A 19,832-nucleotide genomic window follows, 5' to 3' on the forward strand; every position below is an offset into this window, starting at 1 on the left:
GTAATGTAAGTTTTCTATTTATTTATTTATTTATTTATTTATTTATTTTTGAGTAGTTAGCGGTGGAGCCAGAGAGGCAACTGCAGATTAGGAAGGAAAGTGGAGACTAAATAGTTGAGTTTTTAGTCATTTTAGTCACTTTGTGTTCAACAAAACAATAAAAACTCAAGGAAGGAAGGAGGATATTTTCAAGAATGTTGAAAACCTGCAATAAGTTACTTTTATAGTATTTTTTCGTACTATGGAATTCAATGGTTTCAGACATTTTTCATTCTTCCTTGAGGTTTTTTTTTTTTTTGCTGTTGTTTTGTTCAACAGAACGGAAGATATTGTGAAGAATGTTAATGAAATCCTGTAACCATTGGCTTACATAGTTTTTTTTTTCTACTAGGGAATCAATGGTTACAAGTTTCTAACATTCTTCAAAATACTTTTTTTTTCGTTTTGTTGAGCACAAAGGAAGATATTTTAAAGAATGTTAAAGAAAAACTGTAACCATTGATTTCCAAACTATTTATTTGTCCTAAAATGGAAGTCAGTGGTATCATTTTTCCAAATCCTTCAAAATATCTTATCTTTTTTTAGTTTTTTAACACAAAGGAAGATATTTTAAAAACCTGCAATTACTGACATCTATTGTAGGAAAATGAATTCTATGAAAGTCAATGGTTACAGGTTTCCAACAATCTTCAAAATATTTTCCTTCCTTCCTTGAGTTTTTTTGTTTTGTTTTGTTTTGCTTTGCTTTGTCGAACAAAAAGGAAGTTATTTTGAAGAATGTTAAAGAAATATTGTAACCATTGAGTTCCATGGTATTTATTTTTCCCAAAATGGAAGTTAGTGGTAACAGGTTTTCAAGATTCTTCTAAATATCTTATTTTAGATTTTTTTGTTTTTGAACACAAAGGATGATATTTTGAAAAATGTTGAAAATCTGTAACCATTGACTTCCATTGTAGAAAATAAACACTGTAGAAGTCAATGGTTACAGATTTCCAACATTCTTCAAAATATCATTTTTTTCGTGTGTGTTCGACAGGGGAAAAAATGGTTTGGATTAAGTGAATGATGACAATTTTCATTTTTGGGTGAACTGTTGCTTTACTATACTTGCATTTAGATATCATTCTGGTTTCTGAAAGGCCAGACCTGTTAGACCAGTATTTTTACTGGCAGAGAAGCTGATGATGAGTTTTTTTGTTTTTGTTTTTTTGTATAGTTTTTATTTGCAGTTTTTTCTAGCTCTGGCAACCCAAATGCCTCTAAATGACTGAAGTGTGTGTATGAAGAAAAATAGTGTCATTTTTAAAGGTGAATTGACAACCAAATTGAGTCTGTACTATACATGACCTGTGTTAAATTCTAGATTTAGAGGGCACTTGCCTTGGGTTTTCCGGTGGAGCCGCTGGTGTAAAGTATGAAAAGAGGATCTTCAGAGTCCATCCACTCCGGTTCACACTCATCCGACACTCCATCCATCAGGTCATCCCACCAGATATCACACAATTCATCCCATGGAGTCTGAAGCACACACACACACACACACACACACACACACAAAAGAAACCAGTCAATGATTACAGGTTTCCAATATTTTTCCAAATATCTACCTTTTATGCGATTATTATATTTTTTGTTGAACACAAAGGAAGATGTTTTGAACAATGTTGAAAACCTGTAAACTTTGACATTCATAGTATTTTTTCCCCTAAAATCAAAATAAATAGCACAGGTTTCCAAGATTCTTTAAAATATTTTTCTTATTTTTCGGCTTATTTTTCTATTTGTTTCATTGAACACAAAGGTAGATATTATGAAGAATGTTGAAAACCTGTAACCATTGACTTTCAAAGTATTTATTTTTCCTACAGTGGAAGTCAATTGGCACAGGTTTCCAAGATTTTTTAAAATATCTTCCTTTTATTTGGTTCTATTTGTTTTGTTGAACAGAAAAGGAAGATATTTGAGGAAAGTTGAAAACCTATAACTATTGACTTCCAAAGTATTTTTTTCCTACGATGTAAGTCAATAGTTACAGGTTTCCAAGATTCTTCAAAATATCTTCTATCTTCAGTTTTTTTTTTTTTTGGTTTTTTTTTTTTTTTTTTTAACACAAAGGAAGATATTTGAGGAATGTTGAAAACCTGTAACCATCGACTAACATAGTATTATTTCTTCCTGCAATGGAAGTCAATGGTTACAGGTTTCCAACAATCTTCAAAATAATCTTCCTTCCATTAGTTTTATTTATTTATTTTTTTTTTATGTTTTGAATGTTCATGTTGTTCATATTTTGAAAAATGTTGAAAACCTGTAACCATTGACTTACATAGTATTTATTTTTCCTAAAATAAAAAGTCAGTGGTTACAGGTTTCCAAGATTCTTCAAAAATGTTTTCCTTCCATCAGTTCTATTTGTTTCGTCGAACACAAAGAAAGATATGTTGATGAATGTTTAAAACCTGTAACCATTGACTAACATAGAATTTATTTTTGCTACAATGGAAGTCAGTTGTTACAGGTTACCAAGATTCTTCAAAATGTCTTCCTCCTTTTAGTTTTGTTTAGCTGAACACAAAGGAAGATATTTTGAAGAATGTTTAAAACCTTTAACCATTGACTAACATCGCATTTATTCTTCTTACAATGGAGGTCAATGGTTACAGGTTTCCAAGATCCTTCAAAATCTTCCTTCCATCAGTTTTATTTGTTTTGTTTAACATAAAAGGAGATATTTTGAAGAATGTTGTAAACCTGTAACCACTGACTTTCATAGTATTTATTTTTCCTACAATGGAAGTCAATGGAACAGATAAAAAAAGGTAACACTTTACAATAAGGTTCATTAGTTAATGCATTTACTAAAATGAACTAATCATGAACAACACATGTACAGCATTTATTAATCATAAATGAACATTTACTGATGCATTATTAACATCCAAGTCCATGCTTGTTAACATTAGTTAATGCACCTTGAGTTAACATGAACTAACAATGAACTACTGTATTTTCATTAACTAATGTTAACTAACATGAACAAACAATAAACAATACATTTACTACTGCATTTGTTCATGTTAGTGAATGCATTAATTAACATTAACTAATGAACCTTGTTGTAAAGTGTGACCAAAAAAAAAAAAGTTTGAAACAAGAATATAATGACAATTTTCATTTTTGCAAGATCTATCCCTATATTAATATGATTATCATATCGTTAACACATTGATATCTACAGTTTTATAAAATTTATTAAAAATTCCTTAATGTATGCATTAAGTGGCACGCATTAAGCTATCAAAGGGCAGATCTTTTAGGCCACAAAAAGGCACAGAAAGCGATGATGAGGCATTGTCTTTAATCACTGGTCTAAACAGTTTGATTGGTACAATCCTATTGATTATACGCTCAACTCATTGTCAGCACAGTATTCTTGCAGATGGCACATTCCAATCATTCAACTGATTAAAAACTACAGATGAGTGTGTGATTAAATCCAGAAACACAGACGTTTACAAACATAAACATACCTTTATAGGAACTCATTTCTAATAACTGATTTCTTTTCTCTTTGTCATGATGACAGCACATAATATTGGACTAGATATTTTTCAAGACACTAGTATTCCGCTTAAAGTGACATTTAAAGGCTTAACTAGGGAAATTAGGCAAGTCATTGTATACCACAGTGGTTTGTTCTGTAGACAATCAAAAAGATATATAGCTTAACACGACTAATAATATTGACCTTAATATGGGTTTAAAAAAATAAAAACTGCTTTTATTCTAGCCGAAATAAAACAAATCAGACTTTCTCCAGAAGAAAAAATATTATCAGACATACTGTGAAAAATTCCTCGCTCTGTTAAACATAATTTGGGAAATATTTCAAAAGGAAAAATTCACAGGAGGGTTAATAATTCTGAATTTAACTGTATGTATTATATTCATAGAGCTCAACAGTTTGACAGACCTGTAGACTGCTGGAAGCATCGCTGCTGGTTATGAAGGCAGGATGTTTGACCACAACACACTTCTGAACAGACGAGGCCGAGCTGAGGGAGAAATCAAGACAATCGTCACAATCCAGGAGGTTAGATTAACTGATACCAAGGTGGTTTTAGTAAACCAAGACTAAAAACTATTGGCCAAAAATATTTCCGTTAAACTAGGGCAGCAGCATTGGCGCTGTGGGTTACACAATCGCCTCACAGCAAGAAGGTCGCTGGTTCGAGCCCCGGCTGGGCCAGTTGGCATTTCTGTGTGGAGTTTGCATGTTCTCCCCGTGTTGGCGTGGGTTTCCTCCGGGTGCTCCGGTTTCCCCCGCAGTCCAAACACATGGGCTTAATTGGCATGAGCTAAATTGTCCGTAGTGTATGAGTGTAAATAAGAGTGCATGGGTGTTTCCCAGTACTGGGTTGCAGCTATGGGCATCCGCTGTGTAAAACATGTGCTAGATAAGTTAGCGGTTCATTCCTCTGTGGAGACCTCTGATTAATAAAGGGACTAAGCTGAAAGAAAATAATGAATACTAAGTCAGGGTTTCTTCAGGTTTCATCAAGTCAAATTCAAGACTTTTTAAGTGAAGTTTATTCATAAACTAATTTCGAGAGGATCACGTGCTTATCATTTATCACGGCCAGTCCCGTATTTTGCTAATCACTATCTTCCAATCACATGAGCCCTAAGCTACTATAAATAACCACAGTTTCCAGCTCATTTTATCTTCGTTTGGAAGAAACCCCCCTCCTCCCCTTTTCTCCTCCTTTACCTTTGATTGGGCGGCACGGCGGCCCAGTGGTTAGCACTGCGAGCCCCACAGCAAGAACACTGCCGGCCCTGGTCCCTTAGGGCCGGTGGGTGTTTCTGTGAGGAGTTTGTATGTTTTCCCCGTGTCCGTGTGGGTTTTCCCCGGGTTCTCCGGTTTTCTCCCACCATCCAAAAACATTCAGCAAGTATAACAATTAAGCATTTGTCTAACCCCTCTGTTCCCTTAGCTCAGTGGTTCCCAACCTTTTTCTTAAGGGCCCCCCCCATGAACATATACAAACATTGGAGTCCCCCCACCATTTAAATTCACACGCACACACATATGTACTATATATATATATATATATATATATATATATATATATATATATATATATATATATATATACTGTATGTGTTTTTGTGTAATATTAATATATAATATGTATAGAAGATATAAATTAATCAGTTTTGACTTGTCTTGGCCTTCAATTAAACCAAAATTTAGGTAGGCTAGTCATACTGTTTAATCTTTTTCTTCGCCTCTGAAGAATCACTGCATTTACGTTTCTCTGCCGATTTTGTTTTGATTTTGCCTTTACGACACGTTGACAAGCACATTGCGTGAGTGAGCAAAATTTAAATAATTATTTAAAGTTATTTATTTTATTTATTTTTACTATTACGTTGGAATTTTAAGCATGTGTTTTGATATATATATATATATATATTGTATATAAATATTTCCCAAATTATGTTTAACAGAACAAGGAATTTTAACAGTATTTCCTATAATATTTTTTCCTCTAGGCTTATTTGTTTTATTTTAGCTAGAATAAAAGCAGGTTTAAATATTTAATTTAAGGTCAATATTATTAGCCCCCTTAAGCAATAAATATTTTTGATTGTCTGCAGAAGAAACTAAGTATACAATGACTTGCCTTTTTACCCTAATTAAGCCTTTGAGTTGCACTTTAATCTGAATGCTTGTATTTTAAAAATATCTAGTAAAATGTTATGTACTGTCATCATAGCAAAGATAAAAGAAATCAGTTATTAGAAATGAGGTATTAAATCTATTATGTTCAGAAATTATAATAAAAAAAAAACTTCTTTCCATGAAACAGAAATTGGGAGGAAAAGGGTTGCTAATATTCAGGAAGGCTAAAAATTCTGACTTCAAGTGTTTATATACAGTTATTTTCCACCCTGCAAAGGAAAGAGAAATAAATACAATAGAATAAAAATATTAAACAAACTGTGCTTTAAGCATCTTCACTGTAAGAAAATCACTTTAGCTACAGCAGTCCTTCAGTCAAGACTAGTGAGGGATTTTCTCGTTGTTTGATTAATAATCATAAAAACAGGCAGCAGCAGGAATATTTCTCACTGTCTCTCTAATGGTTTCTCTTTCACGTCTTTTGATCCTCAACTCGTTTGTTTATTACACAAATGAGGGTTAATATAAATAATCACTAAACACCGCGTTTTGACACCTATTTGACCATTAATGCGCTCACGTTAATGACTTTAGATGTATGCGCTCCGCTGCTCGTCTCAGTGTGCGAATGAGACTGAATGCTGACCGGCCGCATGCTTCTGGCTGCGTGTGCGTGCTGCACAAACACATAAGCATGTCGGTCTTTCACGCTTTTAAGAGCAACAAGTGTACAACTGGAAAGGTGGCGGTATATGATGCAATAATCATTTATCTCAATTAATGCTTTTTTATAATCGTTTGAAATCGAAATCGGATTTTCGATTAATTGTGCAGCCCTATATTATAGTGGAGCATTTTTATGCCTTTTTCTACCTCAACACTTATCCTCTCCCTAAGGGGGGCGCGGACCCCAGGTTGGGAACCACTGCCTTAGCTAACGCAGTCCTGGAGTTCTGAGATCCACCGAGCTCAGGCTCCCCTCTCGCTCTGCCAACGGGAGGAAGCCCTAGGCTCAAGGACCCCTTGGGCTCTCTCCCGGGACAGCATGCCAAACAAGCTTTCATAAATCATCAGCTAAGTGTGAACTCTTGAAGACCCTTTTAAGACCATAATGAATGTCATTTCAGACTTGCACAAGGCTAAATGCTAAAGATTTTTTTAATAGCCAAGTTAAAACTGTAAAAAAAACATTAAAAGCAAGTGTTAATGTATAGAGCAGGGGTTCCCAAACTTTTCAGCCCGCGACCCCCAAAATAACAATGCCAGTGACTCATGACCCCCAATATCCTCTGAGGTGGTTATAAATACAGAAACCTTGCATGCAATGACGCAGACACACCAATTAAATTTGTGTCAGTGCTTTAAATGTGCCAGAAAGTATAACCTGATGTTATAAAATCAAAATGCATCTGACGCTATTGCTGCCTTTAATATAATGTAATTACCCCAGGGGTCGCAATCCAATAGAACTAGAAACTATAAGCTACTATAGTAACTATATAGTATATAGTAACTATAAACGACTATTTTTATTTTCGGTATAGTTATGGATAAAATATGTTAATTCTTATGGTTTAATAAAAATAAATAAATAGATTTTTGGAAATCACCAGGCGACCCCCCTTCATTGCCCCGCGACCCCCACTTTGAGAACCACTGGTATAGAGGATTATTAAACCATATTGATAAGTAAATAGGTAATAAATAAACGTTTATTAAAATATATTGTTAATGATTGGATGGGTATTGGCCCTTTAAATTATAGCTTTAAATGCACATAGAAAAAAATTAAGACCCGTTTAACATTATTTAAGACCTACAACACAATATTTCAGTGGATTTAGGACTTTGTACAGCCTAAAATTTGGTTTTTGATATTTAAGACATTTTAAGACTTTTTAAGACCCTGCAGATACCCTGTAAGTTTGATCTATATATGTACACAGACTATATTATTTCAGAAATCAGTTATCAACTAAACACACTGGGCCCTATCATACACCCGGCGCAGTGTGGCGCAAGGCGTGGCGCAGTAGTCTTTTGGTAGTTTCAGCTTGCCGCAAGAGTCGTTTTGAGGCGTTGCGCTACGCTGTTTAAATAGCAAATGCATTAGCGCTCATATGTGCGCCCATAAGTGTTCTGGTCTAAAAAGGAAGGCGTTCTGAGGTGGACCGCTGGCGCGTTGCTATTTTGAGAAACTATAATAGATTTTTCAATAGACCAAAACTAACCCGGTCTAAACTCCGGCGCAGAGTTGCGCCTCGCTTACACACAACTTAATACGCACAAGAGAGCAATAGGCAAATATCTTTACATATGAAAAAAAAATTAATATTAGGGATATATATAGGATATAATAAGAATAGATATAGGATATAAATATAAAGGATTAAAATATTACAAAACATATTATTTTCTAGCCTACATAAATATGAAATATCACTGCTTTTATGTCTTCTTCATCTCGGGAGGCTTTTTCAGTTCGTTCATAACAATTTGCTTTTGTATAATGTTATTATTATTAGCAGTATTATTTATTATATCCATATTTATATTTGTTTTATTAAAATAAGCTTAGATTTGCCCACCTGTCAGGTTTTAGACCATATGGGGCACAGCATGTGTTTTAGGATATAACTCAGGTTTTTGAGCTCATTTTGTTATTATTATTCATTTATTCGTTTGCTGGAAATTAGAACTGAATTTAGAAATAGTTTTGAAATGAATATTTGCGCTTAACAAACTAAATTAATTATTTATAGAGTAATTGATGTCTGTGCGTAAAGGTTTCCCTATCCAAGAGCGAAAGTGAAAGTAGATCCATTATCTCTCATTCTCACGCAGTAGATGCTCTGTTTAACAGTTTTCTGTTAAAAAAAATGTTAACTGTTAACTGTTTGCTTGTGAAATACTCAGTTTTTCCACTTAGACTTACTTTGCGTCCTGTAAATAGCGAATGCGCTTATGGCATGACACAGCTGCTCTTAAAGGTAATGGGAGACTCTAATTGGTTTATTCTCAAAACACACCTATAACTCATTAAAAAAATAAACTCAACCCTTTTAGACCATGCGCCATGGCGCAAAGCGGATTTTCCCGTCCTTAAATTAGCAGAAATGCGTTTTGACACGCTGCGTTTTGCGCTCTGCGCATGGACCGTCAAAATAGAGCCCACTATTTTTAATCAGAAGATATACATTCTATTGAAAAAGAAAGGGTGTTTTGAGTGGTTTCAGTCTGATTTTGAGCTCATATGTGTGAACAATAACAGTCGTTATTTTAATAATAATCATTATTAGCGTGTTTTATCAAGCACATCATTCAGTGACTCCGTCTCCGTCTCCGTTTTCTGTTTGCTCTATGATGTGTATGATTCATTTCACACGTTGCCATGGCGACCTAAAAAGACGGCTTCCAAACTGTGCTGTTGCCTGGCAACCAGTGTTGGTTTGTGATTGGCTGAGTGACTCTGTGTGTGTGTGTGTGTGTGTGTATGTGTGTGTTCATCTGTGAATGAATAAGTGACTACGTGTGTGTGTAAAGAACGTCTGAGGCTGCATTTACGCCAGTGTGTTTCCACTTCAACACAGTGGTATAAAACATAAATGATCCTCATCCATACTGTCATTTGCACAATGTTTTTAGGAAAGATCTCCCTTCACACCACACAGCTGAAAACACACATCAGAAGCGAAAAGTAGCAATAAATATAATAATAATAATAATAATTCATTTTATTTGTAAAGGGCGCCTTTCTAGACACCCAAGGTCGCCTTACAATAAGCATCAGCAGACATGCTAAACAAATGAAACATTACTAAAAACAATCACTGACAAAACAAGTTAAAACGCAATAGCGAATATAAAAGAACATAATAAAAACATGATAAAAAAATGTTAAGTAAAAGCCTGCTTGAAAAGATGGGTCTTTAGACGTGAAGACTATCACTGCTCCTAAGATCTACTGGAAGAGAGTTCCATAGCCTAGGAGCCATAGAGCTTAAAGATCTGTCTCCCATTGTGCTCAATCAAGTGCGAGGTGGTGCCAGGGTGAAGTTGTTGGCTGATCTAAGGGTACGAGAAGGGGTGTAGATATAGAAGTTCAGTGAGATATTGAGGAGCGAGATTATGAAGTGCCTTGAAAGTTAGAAGTAATATTTTTAAATCAATTCGATACTTTAGCAATAAAATTATAGGACATAAAATGCAGCCTATATATAATAATTAATAAATTCAACAAACAGTAGACCATTAAATGGTGTTGAGAGGGAAAGAGTTTCATTTAAGTTGGCAAAATGCTTTAAATGACACCTGTATTCACAACAGAACAAGATAAAAATCTGAAAATATTAGTAACTATATAATTATAATGCACAATTGAATATACAGTTATATACACCCTATATATACACCCTCCTGTTACATTTAAACTTTTATATTTTTCCCCAATTTCAACACATTTCTAAGCATAATAGTTTTAATAACTCATATCTAATAACTGATTTATTTTATCTTTGTCATGATGACAGCACATAATATTTGACTAGATGTTTTTCAAGACACTAGTATTCAGCTTAAAGTGACATTTAAAGGCTTAACTAGGTTAATTAGGGTAAAGTTAGGGTAATTAGGCAAGTCATTGTATAACAGTGGTTTGTTCTGTAGACCAGGGATTCCCAAACTTTTTATTCCGGGACCCACCTAGGCAAGTAATTCAATCTCAAGACCCACCATACTGTTTTATTATGGAAAAATGGGTAAGAAAAAAAGTAGCCATTCAAAGCAGTCAAAAATATATGGTGTGCGGCTTTTTGGATTTTGCGATTTGATATGCACAAAATGAGACTCCAAGTGCTTTTTGTGGGATGCTGGCTGTAACTGTGATAATTTTTTTTGTTGAAAAAGATACTCTTCTTTTTTCAGAAGAGAATATGATCAACCTTGGATGATCAACGATTATGATCAAGCCCCGTCACATGGCAGTAAATTCCACTGCTAGTGTACAGTCATAAGAAACTAAATCGCTTTTTGATCGACTACTACAAGCTGGGAAAACATCAGATAAATATGCCAATGCAATTAACGGTATAGCTGAATAGATCTAATATTTACACATTTTCTTGAGGAAGGCATGATGGGGGTAGAGACATTACTATTACTATTTTCCATAACATCTATGCCCTTCTATAACATTAGCTGACGTTAAGACTAACAGATAGCACTATAGCTATTGATTAGCAATCTGTCAACGTTGGGATGTAAAAACTATGGGACAACAAATAGCTTCAAATGATAGAATACATAGCAAACATTAGAAAATATTGACAATACAATAAAAGATTTAGCCTATTAAAATCAATGGCCTATCCAGAAATTAAATAAAGCTATAAAATCTATTTCACTTTTAATTGTATTTGCATATTGATTAAAGTTACTATAGTTATTTAGTGAAGAGCAGCAAATGAATCTCTCATTGTGTTTTGTTTGATAACAGAGGTGTTAATGTAAGAATGCACAGATCTATAATGAAGCATTCGACTACTTTAGTAACTGTTTGTGCTCATTTAAGAGAAAATTATTGTGTTTAAAATAAAACACGCAAAAAAAAAAAATAGATAAAAAAATTAAAAAATAAGCCCTTTTCCGACGGTCCCTTACTGAGAGCTTCGCTCTGCGCGAACTCTACCGGCTAACCGCAGATTGCGAGAGCTCAAACGGAGCAGTGCTCGTAATGTCGAGCGAAAAAAAAGAAAAAGACAGCTGTGAAACATAACCAGCTTTGTCTTTAGATATTTAGATATTTTTAGGGTAAGAGGCTTTTAAGTTATTGCCGTCAATCGTACTGGTTTTGATTCACTGCAATGTAAATATAGCTGCAGCTATGTGACGTTCCGCCACCCACCTTTGTTCACTGTGCGACCCCACTAGTTGGTTGCGACCCACAGTTTGAAAACCCCTGCTGTAGACCATCGAAACAAATATTTCTTTATACTTCTTTATTAAACATAAACTCATAAAGTCTTCATAAAAGAAGACCTTCCCTAGTCCACATATAGAGCAATTACGGCCAATACGGAAGTAACTGAAACTGCAATTCATCGACTGGCCTTTTGGGGGCTGGCTCCAGGAACTCCAGATGTTCACTGACTGCAATAGTAAATTGCCTATTTTACAGCTGATAAAAACATGTTTACAGGCTGGTACAAAAGATTGATTTGGTTTATATAGCTAATATTACCCTTCATGACAACTGTGAGAGGGGGAATTTTTTTATAACTCATTTAGGTTAAGTTATATTAAGTCTGCATAATTAAGGGTGTGGCCACTTGACTGACAGCTAGGTCTCGCTGTCTTGTGACATCAGCTTATTCCAGCTAATTAGCAGCTGAACTCGGCATATACATCGTATTCTTTTGTTGTTTTTAGTGTCTTTACACAGTTGATTGCCTTTTTGGATTAGTTCTTACAATTGTCAGATGATATGGCATGCTGTGTGCGCTTAATTGTGCTCACAAACCATTCAAGTTGCCTCCATTTCCCAGGTGAGTGAAATTATATACTTATATACCATCTCTATAAATGTATTTGTTAAATTTAAGATAAATTATCATTTATAATTGTCTTCAGAGATTAGATGCACTCTGGAATCTGACAGATTGATTAGCTGTAGGCTCTAGAACAGTCATCTGAAGCGTTTTTATTCAGTGTTATGCTGGATTTCATCATTAGCTTTGCTAACACTGACTACATTTTAGGTGTTTGGAAGTAATTTACATTTACACTGCAAAAAAATGATTTTTTGTCTTATTTCTAGTCTAAATATCTCAAATTTCTTATGCTAAGAAGCATTTTCTAGACAAGCAAAACAAATTGTCTTGTTTTAAGAAATTCAAAAGAAGGTAATGATTCGCACTCAATTGCTTCATACTGTTTTTATTCTTACTTTTTCTTACATTTTACGGGTGATAACAGACAAAACAGACGTTTCGGCACAAAGCCTTCCTCAGTGTTTTAAGAAATAAAATGCCAATATTAAGCGAGTTTTTCCTTAAAACAAGCAAAATAATCTGCCAATGGGGTCACAAATTAATCTTGTTTTTTCTTTTGACGTAAGATTATTTAGCTTACTCCATTGGCAGATTATTTTGCTTGTTTCATGGAAAAACTCACTTTATATTGGCATATTATTTCTCAAAACAAGACAGTATGTTTTGCTTGTCTAGAAAATTCTTCTTGATTTAGGAATTGTTAGATATTTGGACTAGAAGCAAGACAAAAAATCTAAGTAAGAAAAGCCTTTTTTGTAGTGTACTTCCGGTAGAAAAGCGTTTTAAGATCAATGTTTAGTGGCTCAGTGTATTACAGCAGTGTTTTTAAAAGACTAAACACTTTATTTATATAGTGCACAACCAAGCGCATGTGGTCAGAACACAAACAAGTCACAGGTAATGAAGTATTAAACTTTTCTCCCAAAGAAAAGCCTGTCTAAGCAAAATGCTAGCAGGCTTCTGTAGCTCGGCTCACGCTCCTCCTCTTTGCCCTTGTTTGGTATTCCCCGGTCGTGTGATGACACGCAAAATGGCGCCGGTTGGCCATGCCTACTTGTAGCTTTTTTTTTTTGCGTTTTTTAGAAACCTATGGGTGACGTCACGGACACTGCGCCCATATCTTTTACATTCTATGGTGTATTAGTGTTGATGTCAGGTCTAAGCTCAGCAAAATGTTATGCATTTTAGAATGAAACCAGTGTAAACACAGCCTTACCTTTCCTTACAGCGATCCAAAGCTTCAGACGCTATCTTCTTCAGGTTGATCAGCTTGTCACCTCTGTAAACACCATCTGTAGGACACACACACAGAGAGCACACACATGAGAAAAAGACAAGCAGTGGGTTCATGCGTTATGAAGACAAATCTAGCATGTTTGCTGAAATGTATGGTTTAATAGAAAAAAGGATGAAAAATGTCAAATAAATGTAAAATAATTTGTAAATATCTTGAAAAAATTTAATGATTAAATAAGATTTAAAAATAACTTGTTAGATTTAATTTAATTCATAAAGTTATTAAAATTAAATTAAATAGAAAATGTTATTAAAATGAATTAAAAACTAAAACAGCGCAAATTAGATTAAATTGAATAATCTAGATTACAAATGTATAAATTTGCTTCATTAGTCAAAATTATTAAAAATAATATGCAATTAAATCTAATAAACAATTAAGGTAATATATATATATATATATATATATATATATATATATATATATATATATATATATATATATATATATATATATATGGTGAGGCAGTGGCGCAGTAGGTAGTGCTGTCGCCTCACAGCAAGAAGGTCGCTGGGTTGCTGGTTCGAGCTTCGGCTCAGTCTGCGTTTCTGTGTGGAGTTTGCATGTTCTCCCTGCGTTCCTGTGGGTTTCCTCCGGGTGCTCCGGTTTCCCCCACAGTCAAAAGACATGCAGTACAGGTGAATTGGGTAGGCTAAATTGTCTGTAGGGGATGAGTGTGTGTGTGGATGTTTCCCAGAGATGGGTTGCGGCTGGAAGGGCATCTGCTGCGTAAAAACTTGCTGTATGAGTTGGCGATTGATTCCGCTGTGGCGACCCCGGATTAATAAAGGGACCAAGCCGACAAGAAAATGAATGAATGAATGAATGAATGAATGAATATATAGAACTCTAACAATTATAATTAAATAACATAAGGGCTATTATTTAACTACGGGCACTTTTAGCCTTGTGAAGATGAGTAAAAAAAACTTGTTTAAAATTAACGTAACACAGCCTCATAAGTTTAAACAGTTTGTCTAGTTTTAAGATCTGTAAGAGGACAAACATATCACACAAAGAGGATAAGAAGAGAAACATTTTTGCCATCGTGAACTGAACAAATGTCAATTCCACCACATCAACAGTCAAACATTGTCTAAGATCATTTTTGTATCTAGTTTAACAAATCTTTCCACAATATATATAGTAATACATTTGTCAATAAAATAAATTAGTTGTTTGCTGAATTGTACACCTGTCAAACTCTAAAATTGAATATTAATTTGGTTAAAAGCTTATTAGAAAATAAATAAACTGAATTTGTATATTAAATAGATCATGAACTCATACATTGTGAATACACTTTAAATGTGTGATGAGAAGTTTTAAATATTTTTTTTAAATGTGTGTGGTGATGGAAATGACATTTCTACAGCTTATTGAGAGAAAATGAAGGAATGCTTCACCGATTAGCTTTGAATTGATACTAGCTTTTCATGTCTACAAAACACTCTTATTTACCTTCATTTTGTTTGGTTTTTAAAGCATCTTTGAAGGTACAACATGTTTGGAAATGATGTAGAATAAATGTATTTCCTTATCAAGCGATATTTACCTTGATTTTTCTTCAAGTGTTGTTGACAATAATGTAAATTCTCTCCTTCTTGAACATGTGCTCAGATGGCACAACTCATTTTCATAGAAACCACCTAAATAGTCTTTCACTGAAACATTTGAAGACGACATTACAGTGTTGTGCTGGAAACGACACTGATACTGTGCGACAGCTATATTTTGTATAAAAAATAATAATGATCATAGTCTCACATTAATAACTATAAAACATTTAAATTATTTCAATAGTGCTTCATTAAGATACATGAATAGATACCAGATAAATCATATTTTAAAATGTTATTTTCATTGTTGAAGTTTAAAACTCTGGGGGCTCTATTTTGACCATCGATATTTGGTCCATTCGCAGAACGCAAAACGCAGGGCGCAAACGCTTTCAGGGCGTGTCAGAACGCGTTTTTGCTAATTTAAGGACTGGAAAATCTGCTTTGCGCCGTGGCGCATGGTCTAAAAGGGTTGAGTTTATTTTCTTAATGAGTTATAGGTGTGTTTTGAGAATAAACCAATCAGAGCCTCATCTCCCGTTCCCTTTAAAAGCCAGCTGCGTCGCGCCAAGAGCGCATTTGCTATTTACAGGACGCAAAGTAAGTCTAAGTGGAAAAAATTTGCATTTAACTAGCAAACAGTTAACAGTTAACAGTTTTTTAACAAAAATCTGTTAAACAGAGCATCTACTGCGTGAAAATGAGAGATAATGGAACTACTTTCACTTTCGCTCTTGGATAGGGAAACCTTTACGCACAGGCATCAATTAGCCTATAAATGATTAATTTTGTTTGTTAAGCGCAAATATTCGTTTCAAAACTATTTCTAAATTCAGTTCTAATCTCCAGCAAACGAATAAATGAATAATAATAACAAAATGTGTTCAAAAGCCGGAGTTATATCCTAAAACACATGCTGTGCCCCATATGGTCTAAAACCTGACAGGTGGGCAAATCTAAGCTTGTTTTTAATAAAACAAATATAAATATGGATATAATAAATAACACTGCTAATAATAATAACATTATACAAAAGCAAATTGTTATGAATGAACTGAAAAGCCTCCCGAGATGAAGAAGACATAAAAGCAGTGATTTTTCATATTTATGTAGGCTACAAAATAATATGTTTTGTAATATTTTAATCCTTTATATTTATATCCTATATCTATTCTTATTATATCCTATATATATCCTTAATATTTACATTTTTTTCATATGTAAAGATATTTGCCTATTGCTCTCTTGTGCGTATTAAGCAGTGTGTAAGCGAGGCGCAACTCTGCGCTGGAGTTTAGACCGGGTTTGTTTTGGTCTAATGAAAAATCTATTATAGTTTCTCAAAATAGCAACGCGCCAGCGGTCCACCTCAGAACGCCTTCCTTTTTAGACCAGAACGCCTATGGGCGCACATATGAGCGCTAATGCATTTGCTATTTAAACAGCGTAGCGCAACGCCTCAAAACCACTCTTGCGCCAAGCTGAAACTACCAAAAGACTATTGAGCCTTGCGCCACACTGCGCCGGGTGTATGATAGGGCTCTGGGTGTGCCACAAAGTGAAAACAGTGGTTTTGACACCTAAAAGGAGGTTGAATAATATTAAAAATATATAATAGAAAGCTAGCACATTTTTTTATAGTAGGTTTTATTGTTAGTTTGACAAAGAAAGAGGAATTTGAACAAAATTATATATATATATTTGGATATATGATCAAAGGACAGACTGTAAAAATGCCTAGTTAAAGAATTACCCATAAATGTTTAAATAAAATTCAAATAAATCATTCAAAATGTGAACAAATAGACAGAATAAATATGAATAAATGTAAATTAATAATTATATTTTAAATCAATAAATGCAGTAAATGTGTGTCATTCTTAGTCTCAGACTGAGCTCATGAAGAAGCCATAAATTGTGATTCACACTTTGCTAACAGTGGCAGGATTTCCGATGTTGTAAACACTACGTCACATTATCTCTGGTTATCAGCTACTGTATTTCCTGCTGATCTGCAACAGCTCACGGTGAGCTCATCTACATGATAAACCCAATAAAACACAGTCAGACAGTCACACCTGTGCGTGTCACATTTACCTGCTGTGACCAGGATGTTGCATTGAGCGTCCATGATCCTTTCACACAGAGACTCGGACGAGAAACCTGCAAACTGAACCACAAGATCTGAATTTCTCGAGATGAACAATGTAGTAATATCTGATGATATTCAACAAAAGAGCATAATAAGAGTCTGGCTGAAATGGGGTCATCATCAAGGAATAAATATAGGATTTGATAATTTTGAGAAAGTACTCTTGAAAGCACCCGTGTGTTATTTTTACCTCGAGCTGTAAACTTCAGATGGCTAACGAGGATTGGCAGGCTGAAATAGTCCTGGCAGAGTAAATGAGGCTGTTCTCATTTCATGCATATTAATGATACTGAGCTAAATAAATACTGACCCCAGTTTAAACTCTCTTTCAGACCCTTCGCCTCTGTATAGCTTCAAAAACCCTGAAAAATCCTTTTGTATTTGTGAATTTTTTTCTTGGAATATTTTTTTGCCGAAATTCTGACTCTCTTTTTCCTGGAATTTTAAGTTCATATTCCGGAATTATGACTTTTATTATGAAATTCCAAGTTTTAATCTTTGAATTATGAGTTGCAATTATTAAAAAAATATCTTGCAATTATGACATTTTCTTGGAATTCTAAGTTTACATCTTGGAATTATAACATTTTTCTAGGAATTCTGAGATTACATCTTGAAATTGTGAATATTTTCCTATGAATTATACAGTTACAACTTGTAATTATGAATTTTTCCTTGGAATTCTGAGTGTACATCTTGGAATTATAACATTTCCTTGGGATTCTAAAACTACATCTTGGAATTCTGAGTTTACATCTTGGAATTGTGATTATTTTTCCTAGAAATTCTAAATTAACCTATTAGAATTGTGACTTTTTTCTATGAATTCTAAAGTTACATCTTGGAATTCTGAGTTAACATCTTTTACTAGGAGTTTACATTTTGTAAATCTGACATTTCCTTGGAACTCTAAGGTTACATCTCAGAATTCTGAGTTTACATTTTGGAATTATGATTTTACATTTTCTTGGAATTCTGAGTTTATATTTGGGGACTTTACCCTTTTCCTAGGAATTCTACAGTTACATCTTGGAATTTTGAGTTTACATCTTGGAATTATGACATTTTCTTGGAGTTCCGAGTTTACATCTTGGAATTGTGACAATTTTCTTAGGAATTGTACAGTTACATGTTGGAATTGCGAGTTTCCATTTTAGAATTCCTGGGAAATCAGTCATAATTCCAAAATGTAAACTCAAAATTCCTGGGAAAATAGTCATAATTCCGAGTTTACATCTTGGAATCGACATTTTCTTGGAATTTTGAGGTTACATTTCAAAAATTCTTACAACTATTTTTTAGGAATTCTAAAGTTACATATTGGAATTCCGAGTTTACATCTTGGAATTCCGAGTTTACATCTTGGAATACCGAGTTTACATCTTGAAATTGTGACTATTTTCCAAGGAATTATACAGTTAAATCTTGGAATTGTGAGTTTACATTTTTTAATTCCTGGGAAAATAGTCATAATTTTAAGTTTACATCTTGGAATCAACATTTTCTTGAAATTTTGAGGTTACATTAAAAAAATTCTTACAACAATTTTTAAGAATTCTAAAGTTACATATTGAAATTTTGAGTTTACATCTTGCAATTGTGACTTTTCCTAGAAATTCTAAAGTTACATTTTGGAATTCTGAGATTACGTCTTGGAATTAGGACCATGTTTCTAGGAATTCATCTTGTAATTCTGAGTTTACCTCTTGGAATTATGACATTTACTTGGAATTCTACGGTTACATCTCGGAATTATGATTTTTTTTTTTTACTTGGAATTTCTAAATTTACTTCTCGAAATTCAGGCTTTTTCCTGGTGTTTTAAGTTTTCATTTTTAAGTATGACTTTTCTTAGAATTATATGGAAATATAAGTTTACATCTTGGAATTATGGCTTTTTTCCTAGGAATTCTTAAGTCATTTCTTGTAATCAGGAGTTTACACCTTGTAATTATGACATTTCCTTGAAATTCTAGGTTTACATCTTGGAATTATGATTATTTTCCTAAGAATTCTAAATTCTTGAAATACTGAATTTACATCTTGGAATTATTACAATTTTCCAATGAATTACAAAGTTACATCTTGAAATTATGACATGTTCTTGGAATTCTGAGTTTATATCTTGGAATTATGACTATTTTCCTAGGAATTCTAAAGTTACATCTAGGAATTATGACAATTTCTTGCTATTTTCAATTTACATCTTGGAATTAAAACATTTCCTTGGAATTCTGAGTTTACATCTTAAAATGGTGACCTTTATCTAGGAATTCTAAAGTTACATCTTGGAATTATGATTAATTTCCAAGAAATTGTAAAGTTACATCTTGCAATTCTGAGTTTACATCTTGGAATTGTGACTATTTTACTAGATTTTTTAAAGTTACATCTTGGAATTATGACTTTTTTTTGGAATTCTGAGTTTACATCTTGAAATTGTGACCTTTTCCTGGGAATCCTAAAGTTACATCTTGCAATTCTGAGTTTACATCTTGGAATTGTGACTATTTTACTAGAATTTCTAAAGTTACATCTTGGAATTATGAAATTTTCTTGGAGTTCTGAGTTTACCTCTTGGAAT

General features: G+C 33.7%; 1 protein-coding gene and 1 long non-coding RNA gene across 4 annotated transcripts in view; one reads left to right on the forward strand and one right to left on the reverse strand.

Moving 5' to 3' along the window:
- acss2l (acyl-CoA synthetase short chain family member 2 like) overlaps positions 1 to 19,832 on the reverse strand; it is a 56,307-nt gene that overhangs the window by 20,589 nt on the left and 15,886 nt on the right. For all 3 annotated transcript variants that reach the window (XM_073918342.1, NM_001277117.2, XM_073918347.1), the window contains 4 exon segments: positions 17,194 to 17,266; positions 13,457 to 13,532; positions 3,977 to 4,058; positions 1,384 to 1,521 (listed from right to left, as the gene is read on the reverse strand). In XM_073918342.1, coding sequence (XP_073774443.1) covers positions 1,384 to 1,521; positions 3,977 to 4,058; positions 13,457 to 13,532; positions 17,194 to 17,227 — 330 coding nt within the window. In that variant the 5' untranslated portion in view covers positions 17,228 to 17,266.
- Positions 10,591 to 13,667, forward strand: LOC141379070 (uncharacterized). The gene is made up of 2 exons (XR_012395039.1): positions 10,591 to 12,569; positions 12,700 to 13,667. It is a non-coding gene; the product is annotated as an uncharacterized lncRNA (long non-coding RNA).

This window comes from Danio rerio, chromosome 2, assembly GCF_049306965.1.
Source record: "Danio rerio strain Tuebingen ecotype United States chromosome 2, GRCz12tu, whole genome shotgun sequence".
NCBI lineage: Eukaryota > Metazoa > Chordata > Actinopteri > Cypriniformes > Danionidae > Danio > Danio rerio.